The sequence below is a fragment of the Euphorbia lathyris genome, chromosome 3, assembly GCF_963576675.1.
Source record: "Euphorbia lathyris chromosome 3, ddEupLath1.1, whole genome shotgun sequence".
Taxonomy (NCBI): Eukaryota; Viridiplantae; Streptophyta; class Magnoliopsida; order Malpighiales; family Euphorbiaceae; genus Euphorbia; species Euphorbia lathyris.
The window spans coordinates 29,521,570-29,535,123 of record NC_088912.1 but is presented as its reverse complement, the minus strand read 5'-3'; the positions used below and the strand labels follow the sequence as shown (position 1 = coordinate 29,535,123).

Here is a 13,554-nt window from a genome sequence, read left to right as displayed (position 1 = left end):
TAAATTTTCAAACAGTTTTAACAATGTGATAGAGTTTTAACAAAAATAAAAGATTTCAAATATTCTTTTCTTTTTCATTTATTGCTTTTTCATAAGAAATTTTATTTTGGCAGTCAGATATCTCTTGGTTAGTTCTTCCTCTCCCTAATATCGTTTTCATGTACTTGTTTGGTTGCTGAGAAAATTCTAATTTTGTTGCTTTTTATGTACATTTTACTCTTATGATTAAAAATAGAAAAATTCCTCTTCTTGTTGCAGATTAATTGGAAGATGGAGGATATTTTTAAAGTTGATGATATTGATAAAAAGTTTGACAAAGGTATCTTCTTTTTTCTTTTTACTCCACAATTTATTATAATCACTTCATAAGGAGAGAGGGGATTCAATTTCCATGTATGCATGTTGAATGTTAGTATTATTTTTGCTAGTCGTTGTGCGAATAGTGTTGTCCATAAACTTACAAGGGCATCATATTCTATGTCAAGGCTGATGGAGTGACATACTAGTTCTCTAGATTTCATTGTTCAAGCTTTGTATTCTGATTCTATTGTCAATGAGGATAGGGATTTTCCGTCGTATATGATATTAATGCAATAAAAAATAATAATTAATTATTTCAGACGGATGGGTAATGTCAGACGGATTATTTATGTAAATCGTGTTGAATTTGTTCGTGTAGTGTCTCGGGTAGAAGGAAGAACAGAGAGGCTGGAGATGTACTTGCAGCTCGATGTGAATACAGAAATATACCCAATTAAAAAGGAAGAAAAATATGCATTGCTTATAACTCCTACCCTTCATACTGATGGAACTGGGGATACTGGTTTTTATTCTCAGGTACCTAATCTTTGCTCTAATATATAATTATACACCTAAATTTGTCTATTTTTACGATCAGATACCTAATCTTTCCTAATTTCTTGTAATTAATTGATTAATAGGGTAAACAAGGCCCAATTGCTGACAAATATGAATACATTATGCATGGAAAATTGTACAAAATCCAAGAGATTGGCTCAGGAGCTGATGTTAAAGCGTATGTAAAATAAACAAATCTTTCCAAAAATTTTATATTATTTTACAGAAAAATTAGATTTTATTTATCATTGATTAATTGATATTTGATTAATTTATTTTATTTTAGGGAGCTGTTTATTTCATTTGGTGGGCTTCTGTTATGGCTGAGGGCAAATCCTGATTATGTAACAGAGTTTCAGCTTGATCACAAGTATTTCCTTTGTATGAGGAAATTGGGTTAACTTAAAGCTTATTTCTTTATTATCTCTTAATTTAGGTGGATTTAATTAATTTATTTTATCTTTGAAATAATATATATGAATAAATACAACAATTTTATCCATATGGTGTTTAATTATTTTTAATTATATTTTTTTGTGTTATAAACCATATATATCTCGATTTTATTATTATTTTTGGATAAATTGTTTCTTTTCATATTTGCTAGCATTTGTTGTTGCATAGGATACAATTATACAAAGTATAAACACTTCCCTGTATTTGAATATTTTAAAAAAAAAAAATCAATTGTATATGGTATCATAGAGGCGGTCCAAAAATCATGTCTAAATGTCTTTATAAAATTAATATTCTTTACGTCCCAAAATGTAATCACTTTTCCAAAAAAAAATGATAAATCAGTTTTAGCTTTATGTGGTTTTAAAAAGTATTGTGAATTAATATTAAATTATTCGAAATCTTGAATTAATAGAATATTTATAATTTCACGTTAATATGATTTACTTAGTTAATTTCTGTGCACAATAAACAAATGCTATTTTTTCATTTTTCTTTTTCTTTTCTTGAAATAAAATTGAACATTTTATTAACAGTTTAGATACCGTTAGTCAAAAGTGTGTAAAAAATTAAGTTCAATAAAGTTCAACAATTTTAAACGATCAGTGGCTTAATTTTTAAAACAATGACTTGATAATGTGTTTAGTTTGAATGAACTATGCAAACCATTGTTAACACCCGTGTGCAGCTTTCGGTTTGATTAATTAACCGCACTGAAAATAATAACCGAACTGATACAAATTAATTCAATACACGAATTAATCCACAACTAACTGTAATTAGAGATGTGGAATAATCGGTTCGGTTAACTAGCCGTAATAGTAACTATTGCCAACGAATAATCCTTATAGATTAAAAAATGCATATTCCAAGTCCTATATTCAAATTGGAATAATTCTATTGAGGAAGACTCAAGAGCAGGTTAAAAAAATCAACTAATCAAACACATTTTGATTTTCTAAGTACCCATTTAGTAACTTTTTCTTTCGTGTTGTTTTACTCCAAACAATAGATATAAAGTGACCTGACCTGTTTCGGAGAAGCGAAGAAAGCTAACAAAATGTATTGCAGATAGATATAACTATATTATAAAGGTCAGTCAAGATATACGTATACACATCTCCAAGGACAGGATAAGGCTAAAAGCCATAAAATAGGGAAGTGCATTTACAACCTATTTTCAAAACACTAACGGTCGTTGCAATTCAGCTGTACCCACCCGAAACTAAACCCCTATAGAGATGGTGAAAGTAAGTGCAATTGGTGATAAAATAGGTAGCAAAAAACTATCAATATTGCTAAGAATAATAACATGCACACTGCATCTCCACAACACTTGTGCTTACACGGTCCCAAATGACTCCGTCCTCCGCATTGATGGCAAAATCGCGCTCCACATCTGCGTCCAACCAAATCAATTCATATCAGACATAATATGGATCCTTCATCACTCATCATACATGTCTGTAACTTTTCCAAAAATATGAGCTAACTTAAGTGATTCATTTCATGTGCTAACTAATATGTGTGCACACGTTTCATGTGTCGTAATTACTGTATGATTGGTTAGCAAAACGAATACGGAGTATGTAAAAGAGAGAAACAAAGTGCATACTTGCATTTTATATCTCTGCAACCACTAACTCTCTCAACAGAGTGACCACAGTTATAACACCTAGTCCATTCCTTCTGTTCTATAAGTTCCCCGATGAGAATATCGTTTCTATCTCTCAACTGTCCGCTCTCGTTGCACTTGTATCCTGCGTGCCACGGGATCTTGCACCGGAAGCAGAAGTGTTTCTTGCAATTAGGACAGTTTATCTTCTTCAGTTTCTCCTTACACTCGTTCAAAACCAAAGAAGAGCAATCCCGATACGGACAATAGCAACCCTCCAACCCTGATACCATTGAATCACATAGATGATCGCACCATTTATCGAAAAGTGGCTTTGGGATGATAGACCTGCACGAGAGAGGGTCTAATGGGAGCTTGCAGCTCAATCCGGGACATCCAATGGTTCCAGTTTTTCCTTCAACTTTTACTTCAATGTATTTATATATGCAGTCCAAACAGAACGGATGAGTACACAGACTACTATTCTTGAATTTCCGATTAGCTAGAGTGGGTTCAATGCATATCTCACATGTAAAGTCCGAAACTTGTTCTTCTTCTTGAAGTTCATTTTCTTCTGCTTGATCTGGTTCATGGGGCTTTTGTAGTTTGTTTCCCATTGTATATATTCCGCCTTTTGTCGAGAAAAGCTCAGACAAATTTCCCTCTGCTACTCAGAGTCCCGCTGTCTCCCAAGTTCAATGCTGCAACAGTTTACAACTCACACCGGCTTAGAAAAATCACATTACGATTTCCAGACATGTAGCATATATTTCAAGCCCCATCTAATAGGTATCTCATAATATCGGTTAGATTAATCCAGCTCCATAGCAGAAGTACACAAAGTAAAGCCATATCAAATATACGAGATAAAAACAAATGTTATCTCTACGGTAAAGCAACATTATATCGGAACCAACGACCGAGTTTTTAAAATTTTCCAATTGTATCACCTCTTTTATGTAACAAAATTTGGTAGAACTAGAGTGAAGTCAACTTTGCTATGGACCACTATCATACAAATCTAACAAACATACAACAGAATGCAGTACTACTATTAAAGTCATAACCAAAACTCAACTAAACTTCAGATTCAAACTAACCAAGTCCATACAATTCAACAAGGATATTATATTCTCCATTCAGCTATAAAGTGCTAACCACAAAATTATCGCATAAACTTGCTTGAAGTAAGATGTGAACAGAATACCTTTACAGTTTTCTTGAATGCAACTTCCATGAAATATATGATCACTCCAGCAGTTTTGTCTATGGATAAACTCTCAGTAGCCCCATGTTAGAAAATCTCCGGTTCTGTATCTAAATTCTAAGGTCTTCTTGCTTACGGCCTTTGTCTAGCCATGCTATAAGTTCTGCAGATTTCATGCCAATTAAGATTCAACCAAGACATGTTGGCGTAGCAAAAAAAGATTAGATTAGAATATTCGAGTAACTATTCACGGATGACATGAGGATAGCTCATCAAATTGAAGCTCACATTATCGATAAACATGAAAATGAAGAAGCAATCTAACCAAAAAACTCAAGGAAACAAGGGTGGCTATTTATGACACCATTTACAAAGACAACCCGACTAACACAACATGATTATCATTTTACTAGTATTTATATCATATATAACAAGAATTTGACACGAAAACCGAAATTGTCACCCCTAAAATTATGAACACAGATTGTGAATTTGTCTGCTCTTCTGCATTTCCAAACCAATCAATGTAATGTAAATACTTACATTAGAATTTCAGATATTTCCAAATGATAAGAATTCTACTACGATCCACATCATGTTCATGCCCAAATACTTTATTTCACTTCAAGCCATTTTCTCAACAACCAAACAGCATGATTAGATCGATAATAAGAGAGACTATAAATTCTAGCATTTTTAAGCAATAAAACCTCTTTGACGTACAAAGAGAGTCGTTGAGAAATAAGAGTGCAGTTCATCGCATTTTAGTAATTAGAATGAGCAACAATCAAGGGAAGCTTTCAGTTTTACACTTTGGACTCGGTCACTCTCACAGCACACCGAAAAAGATAAGCCAATTAAATAGGAGAAATTTCTTCTTTTAGAGATATTTATGATTCACTTTCCGGCATTTTCTTGGTGACCAAACAGAGGACATCTCATCTCAATAATAAAAGTTAAAGAGAACTCGAAAAATTGCGAAGACAAGAGTCCGAATTTATTTGCAAAAGTGAAAGAAGACTGAATCAAACACATAAATGAAGCTCAAATTCACTTCAATATCCACAAAAATAGAAAGAACTAGAGAGAAAAAGAAAAGAATGCGAACCAAACAGAATCCATAAAACTTCAAATTTTCCTTCAACAAATTCATAAACAAAATCACAAATGATTCCTAGTAATTGATTTGTAGCGCACAACATCATCCGGAAAGAAATTCTTAAAAATTAAAAAAGAAGGCGCAATCAAACAAGAGAGAGAGAGACTTACAGGGGAAAATCCAAAAAAAAAGGGTGAATTGAGGAAGTTAAAATGAAGAAATTAGAGTGGAGAAGATGATGAAGAAGAGCAAGTAATTAGAGAGTGAGAATCCATCCATATTTATATTTGTTCTTAGCTTTCTCTGCACTCCTTTTCTCTCTCTCCCTTCACACCTTTTACATTTTACACTTTCTTTTTCTGTTTTCTTTTTCATGTTATTATTATTGAACCCAACCCAAATTATGTAATTACTAAATACATTATTATTTGTTATTATTAAACTAAATAATGTTATCAATAAATTCATTTAAACTATAAAGCGACCCTATACTTATTTTGCGAAAACACATAACGTAAGGTTTACTTTCTAAAAAAAATAGAGTAAGCTTTACCCTAAATTAATTGCTTCCGATACAATTATTTGGATTGTATTATAAACATGTCAAATTTTTGTGTTAGATATTTTCAAGAAGAATGATCTTACATGGGTGTTGGATTGAGAAATTCATTTAAATGTTAAGATATCGTTAAAGAACAAAATTATGTTAATTTGTAAAATGGCGCAAAAGCAATGATTTTTCTACATTCATGGCGAAAATATGAAATCAGAATATCCCACTTTTAAAGATCCATTTGTTTTTTCAAAAAAATTGGAATGACCATCAGTATCAAAAACTTATGGTGACATGACGCAATTCAGATTGCAAGATTTTAAATTGGTAACAAAATATAATTCAGTTCTTTTCCCGACTAACCGATAAACTTCAAATGAGTAGAGATCATCTTGCCCCATTTGGGTATGCCTGTATACTTCTTAATTTCACCAATCAAGTAGTCGGTGATATCCCTCTTACATATGAGAGCAACAATCCCCTCACTTCACGCATGGCCCCTCACCATGATTCAAAACAGATCTGACTAACTCATATTTGGCACCAATTTACTGGCCCATTAGGTGAGAACAAAAGTATATTAGTCTTATCTAGGTTCCCTATTGATTTCAAATCTAAGAAATCCACTGTAAGTGTTACATGATATACACCTTTGACACGATGCTGTATGATGTTCTTATAAGTGGATTAGTCCAGTGCTTACTGTTTCATAAGCCTTTATGCCTTTGGTCTGACATCATTGTCTATGATCGGTGAAACACCGTCACAACCAAGGCACATACTATCTTTTGTTCCCACGATAACAATAGACATGGGATATTTTTAATGTAGTTAATTACCTCACAATTTCACTCGTCCGGGTAATGTACTCTTCAAACATGTACATATCATTATATTAGGATACTCTATTAATTTAATTTTGCACGAGATAAGAATTGAATATGCTATGCTTTTTTTAATAATAATTAGCTATACAGCAACTAAAGACTAGGTCATACAGTAATAGCTAACATTGTAGATAGTTGTGATGTACATTATGATGTGTACAAGATCAGATATCTGTCATGCCATTAGGATAATGGGTAGATATGGGTCCAACTCAACACAAACACATTAGGTTGTTGCAAAAGAATACTAGGGTAGCCTAGAGCAACTGCAATTTACTCTATGTATTATCTAAAAGGTTATGCGGTTAGAATAATACACAGAAGCAGATTGGATATGAGAAAATATGTATCCACTTGATTTTACTTATTAGGATAAGGTTCTATACTCATTGAGTAGTGAGAAAACTAGTGAGTCCCTATTTGCCATAGGAGTAGAGTACTTGTGATACTCGTCTATAATACAAAAGGTAGTAGGGTCAAATCAATTTGTAAACCGTTTAAGGGCCTATTTGGTTGTTTGCTGTTGCTGATTGCTGTTTGTTGTTGCTGATTGCTGTTTACTGTTTGCTGTTACTGTTTGCTGTTTGATTATTAGTGTTTGGTAAAATTACGATTGCCTGTTGCTGTTAGCATGTAAAATGACTAATATGGACATGTCTTAAATAAATAAATTTAATTCAATAATATGCAAAGTATCTCTAACATTGACAGTTAAAAACAATTTTACTCATAATATTTAAAATTATACAATTTTACTCCTAATGTTGACAATCAAAAACAATTTTACACCTAATATTAATAAATTGGATTAATTTTGAAAAATAATTCCTTAATTATTCCACTTACATTCTAAGATAAAAATGAAATGCATAAAAAGTGAAAAATGTAAATATATATAAATATAAAGCCTACCAATAAAGACCCTAACACTTTTTAAACAGTAGAATTTTTGGCCATTAATTAAATAGACCTGTGTGACTGATGAGAAGTAAAAATGGTAGATTTGCAATTTGTAAAAACAAAACTACTATTTATGGTTGATCATGAAAGGGTATCTAAGTCATAAAACGTAAAACGCAGATTTGGAAAGGCAACATTAGCATTTTGCTTCTTTTATAAACAACAGCCTTTTCCTTCCCAAACAGCAATCAGGAGTTATTTTTTAATTTTAACCAAACAGCATTCTATCTCCTTTTAGACGAGAAACAGCAAACAAGAGCTAAAAAGTGGAGAAACAAACACCCTCTAAGTATTAGTATCTCACATATTCCTATACTAACTAATAATGATAGTCAATATGTTATGATCTTTTGCTAAGGATCTAAGGTTCCATAAGAATCCAAAGCATATAGAGATTAAGTTTTAGAAGTTTAATTGCACGTAAAGAAGTTAATATGTGAAGTTTATATCTACTCATGACAAGGTAGCATATTCAATTACCAAACATGTCATGAAAGATGCTAGTGCGAAACATGTTAGATCCCAGGATTTGTGTTAGATCTAAACATACTTCTATCTCATGTATTTGAGAACGTATTTGTTCAATTAAGGTTGAATGTTTACAAAACACGAATTTGAATATCGTTCGTTGATGTTTTCTATTATTCTATTATATATGTCAAATAGAGAAGTAGCTCACTCATACGAGTGTTTACCCTTATTTTTGTCACAACAGTGATAAAAATAGATTAAGGATGAGGTTGTCTTTTATCAATCGAGAACTTGTTCAATAAACATAAGTCGCCTTGCATAAAGGATGAAATTAGTTTCATTTAAAACGTAAGATGTATATATACGTATGATATAACTTATAGACATATAAGAGAGTCATATGGTATGAAGATCACAAGTTAAAAGTGTCTTGCGATATTTTGTCTTTACAGTCGGAAGTAGTCTATGTGTCGTCTAGATTGAGGTTATATGTTTTGGCACATCTTAACTGAAACTTTAGTATGGTGTTATTGAGATTGACATGCCCATCTTTTAAAAGGAAAGGAAAGAACGCCGTAACACATGATCTCGTATCATGTGTGCTTTGCATCCACGAGATGGGAAAACATTATATATAATAGATCTTAACTTTTCCTAGTGTGAGACTCACATAGTGAAACTATGGGTTCTCGAATTTATTCTATCCTCGTGATCCCTAACTTGTTCTGGAAATATGATATGTTTTACTTATCTTAAAAGAAATTCTGAAGGCAATAAGATGGTTCAGACCGTAAAAGAACCCGACAATTTAAACAAATTAGATAATGATGGAAGGAACATAGTAAGAGGGAAGGATTTCTAATTGATCACAATTAAGTGTTTCTATATTTTACTATCATGACATTTATACATAAGCGTATACTTGTGAAAATAGAAAATTGTAATGAGATCAATGTATTACATAGAAATACAGAAATTGTCAATGGGAATAACATAAAAAAAGGTAGTCCCATTTTGGATAAAAGCAAACATTTTTGGAGAGAAAAAAAAACTAATTAAATTGCAATATTTTCTGTGGCCCAATTTTCGATTAGAGGATTTAGCTTGGTTGTGAGATGGAGTATGGGATAGAGCATACAACCGGTAACGATCCATGTTCAACCAAAATGCTATATATCTTCAACGAGTGTATAATTATAGATTTGATACATGTTCATCGAATATATATATATCTCCAATGAGTTATATCGTTACAGCTCTCGAGTGTATGTCGGTCAACACGAACTATTTGCAAGTATGAATAAGAATGAGAAGAGAAAATGAATATGTTTCGTTACGGCGAGTGGAATGTTAGAAATATTTGGGGTAAATTATATATGTGGTGTATAACGTTTGTCCTATTTCACACTTTGGTGTACAAACTTCAATTTTGCACACAAAATTGTACAACCTTTTGTTGACCTCCCACTAAAGTGTACAACCGGTAATTGTGACCGGTCAACACAAGTCAATGCGCTACGTCAACAGTTTGACCTCCTTAAAATTCAAAAGTTGACCAGTCAACACGCTACCTCAGCAATTTTGACTTTTATGGTGGTCAAATTGTTGACATGGAGCGTTGATCGGTCATAATTATTGACTATAGACTTTAGTGGAAGGTCACCAAAAGGTTGTACAGTTTTATGTGCAAAATTGAAAGTTGTACACAAAAGTATAAAAAAAAGACAAATCTTGTATGCAGTGTAGCTAATTTACCCGAAATATTTGATATGGGTCAAATATAATCTGCCCGTAAGAGAAATGGGTTGGATATAGATTAAACGGGTAATTACGGTTAAGCCCAACTGATATAAATAGATAGCTATACTGATAACCTAACCCAATGCATAAGTTAAGAAAGAGAGTAGCTCTCAGTCTCTCCCTACCATGCGCCTCCCTCTCTCATTCCTCATCGTGCCCTTTGTTTGTGGATTTGTGACCACTAATATGAAGATTGTGGTTTTCGTTTTTCCGCTGCAATCAACTCAACATATTTCTACACTATAAGAGGTAATCGATAACTCATATTCATATTCGTTTATATATATATATATATATATATATATATATATATATATGTGTGTGTGTGTGTGTGTTATAAACATGGGCGGATACAAGGAGGGGCTCGAGGGGGTCCAGACCCCTCCGGCCGCCGGAACCACCATGTTTCCAAGAAATTTAGAGAGGGTGTTGAATTAGCCCTCATGTTTCCAAGAAATTTAGAGAGGGTGTTGAATTAGCACTCTAAATTTGACTAATGTCCTGTTAGACTATCTCTAAATCCAAAATTTTAATTTTTTTTGGCCGATTAGGTCTTCATTAAATCCAAATTTCTAAATTTTTTAGTCTATTAAGTCATTCTCAAATCTAAATTTTTTTGGTCTGTTAGGCCCTCCGTAAATCCAATTTTTTTTATTAGACACAATTTTTTTTTACATGTTAATAATCTTAAATTTTGAAAAATTTTACATTGGTTTTTGACCACTCGGATTATAACATGTATGTATATATATATAAAATTTGAACAAGCTCGATTTATCAAAAAAAAAAATTTTTACATACCACGCGTAAAATTGGCCCCCAACCAAATAACACTGTATTCGCCACTAGCTATAAATCTTCACAACAATAAATATTTGGCATTTGAGAGATAATAAATAAAGGAGTGAAATCGTGAGAGGTTGGAAAATTCTTTAACTTGTGAATTTCAAAGATGTCTTCTCCTTTTGTATATAAGTTGAACCACATAAATTTATTTTGTTGATTATTTTATTTTGTTTTTAATTATTAAATTAATTCTCATAAGTTAGGTATTAATTCAGAAAAAGGAAATAGGTTAATTTTATATATATATAATATATTAGAAGATATATAATTGAGTATTGTACTAGATAGCTATGCTATAAAAGTAAACCCTAGCTACAAGTTATTGACATAAAATTAAATTCGATCCCCAAAATGACAAATTGAACTTGCAAAACAAAATACTACTTTTTAAACATGATAGAAATGCTTGCTATTTTACTTGGAACTGATATGACTTTACATCTCAAACCAACTATTTTAATTGTTTTGACTTTATCAAAACCAAATTAAAGGGGGTTTAGTTACTGCTTTTTTGATCTCCCGTTTATCTTTTCATTTTTAAAATAAAAGTTTTAGATGTTTGGTTAGATATTTTATGTGTGCTTTTTGTAGCTGAAAAGTAGTTTTTTTATAAGAGTAGAGAATCCCTGCTTTTTGAAAAATCAGCATTTTCAAACAGCAACTGTAACAGGAAACAACAAACAACAGGTAAAATAAACAGACTCTAAATATATATATTGTACGTTTTGTTTTTCAAAGAATAAAATAAAAATACTTAGAGCTTTTTTTTAAAGGGTTAAAGCGCAAAAATATCCCAAATGTTTTGGGTCAGGCGCAATTTTACCCTTAACGTCTAAAATTGTGCAATTTTACCCCCTAAAGTTGGTAGCCAAGAGCAATTTTACCCTTAATGTTGATAATTTGGATCAATTCCAGACACTATTATAAAACACAGATATTTTGTTTCTTATTCTGCAATAATTACATATTGGTTAGTTCTAAAAAAGGATTTTATGTTTTTTATAATTTAATAATAGAATTGAAGATTAATATTTATAAATTCGGTGAATTTTTGGTTTTTTTTGTCCAATTCGTACAAAAGACCGTGTATTTTTTTTAATTTTTTTTTATATCTCAACATATGTATGTGATTTGTTACTGATAAAATAACGCACATGTGTCATGATCGAGAAGACAATTTGATGAATTATTTCTTGTAGAAGAAGAAGAAGAAAGTCATTTTCCCCCATAATGCCTCTATGCAACATCAGCAACTTAACAGAATCCATCTATTTGTCTTGATTTTGGTAACAGTGACAACCACAAAATTGTGTTTGCAACAAAAAAATACCACATGTACCACATCACAAATCGGTCAAATCACAAAGTAATTATTTATAATTAACCCTTATTAATAATATCCAACAATAGATATGAATTATTGAACTAAACAAGAAAAAAATTTATAATGTGTCTGACATATCACCTAGGATGGTATGCGAGACCATTCACAATTTGACATATGTATAAAGTTTTAACATAGAATTAATATAATTATAAAATAAAACTCATTTTAATTTTCTCTTTAATTAGGTCATTCTCTCTTCATGCCTCTTATCCTTCCTTATCTTTTTCATCTGCATCGTCTCTTCTCCTTCCTTATCTGTAAAAGAGTAAAATTTTCTCTGCAGTCATACAATTAATTCTGGGTTCGTTTTTCTCCGTCTGTCTCTATCACCGGTCCGTTCGATCTCTACTTGTTCGTTCTCCTCTGTCGCTAACTCTATTCTTCCATTTCATCTGCTTTTTTCTTTTTCACCCAAGTAAACTAGCTCTGAATCATGTATGGTCGGTGAAGCAAAAAGAACAAGCAAGTCTCGACAGCTATTTCGGGAGCTACTGTGTAAATTCTCATGTATCTACCATTACACAAATAATGCTCATGCTATTAAATTTTTGGCTTTAAATTTTATAAAAAAAATATGCACTTCCGAAAAGAAAAATATATAAAAACAACCCTTCAGTTTGTAGTGTAAAAGAAACAATTACATTAATTGAAGAGAAAGTTGAGGAACCTATGTGAATTAGTGGAATTGTTGCTAGAAAATTTATAGTGTGCCTGACATACCACCTATGATGGTATGCCAGATCATTCACAAATTGATATTTGTATAAGACTTTAACATAGAATTAATATAAGGGGAAATTACAAAACTAGGTCAAATTGGAGGCTCATTTATATATTTAATTCATTTACTCAACCTACTACATATCTAGACTGATTTTGTATGACTTTTCCATAATACCTTCAATATTTATGCGCGTCTCGTCCCCTCCCGTCTGACTTCGCAGATTTCATATTATGCGAAGCCTGCGAAGCTAATGTTTGAGCTTATATGCGAAGCCTGCGAAGCTAAAGTATGGTTTACTTGATGAATTTAGTTCGCATATGCGAAGCCTGCGAAGCTAAAGTTTGGGTTGCTTGATGAATTTAGTGCGCATATGCGAAGCCTGCGAATCTAAAGTTTGGTTTACTTGATGAATTTAGTTCGCATATGCGAAGCCTGGATATGTTTTGAAGCTAATTCGCGAAGTGGTATATAACAAAAAATGGCAAGCAACAACGGATTCTAACATTAAAATCATAACATTATCAAAATTTACAACAAGATTGCCACAATAACAACATTAAAATCATAACATTATCAAAATTTACAACAAGATTGCCACAATAAACTCCTAACAAATCACTTCAAAGTGAACCTGACTAATCCGGTACCAATTTTGAAGCGGATGAGTAATCTTGGTGTGCACCGTGGGACA

The 13,554-nt window shown here is 32.0% G+C and overlaps 1 protein-coding gene across 2 annotated transcripts; it reads right to left on the bottom strand.

Moving 5' to 3' along the window:
- Positions 1–2,367: 2,367 nt before the first annotated feature.
- Positions 2,368–5,585, bottom strand: LOC136224787 (E3 ubiquitin-protein ligase RSL1-like). Of its 2 annotated transcripts, none has more exons than XM_066013206.1 (4): positions 5,406–5,585; positions 4,137–4,299; positions 2,934–3,630; positions 2,368–2,713 (listed from the first exon to the last, which is right to left on the bottom strand). In XM_066013206.1, exons 3-4 carry the CDS (start codon positions 3,544–3,546, stop codon positions 2,613–2,615), a joined length of 714 nt encoding a protein of 237 aa, XP_065869278.1. In that variant the 5' UTR covers positions 3,547–3,630; positions 4,137–4,299; positions 5,406–5,585; the 3' UTR covers positions 2,368–2,612. The 2 variants fall into 2 exon arrangements, with proteins under 2 accessions (XP_065869278.1, XP_065869277.1); XM_066013205.1 differs by having other exon boundaries at positions 2,930–3,630; positions 5,406–5,582.
- Between the last annotated feature and the right edge of the window lie 7,969 nt (positions 5,586–13,554).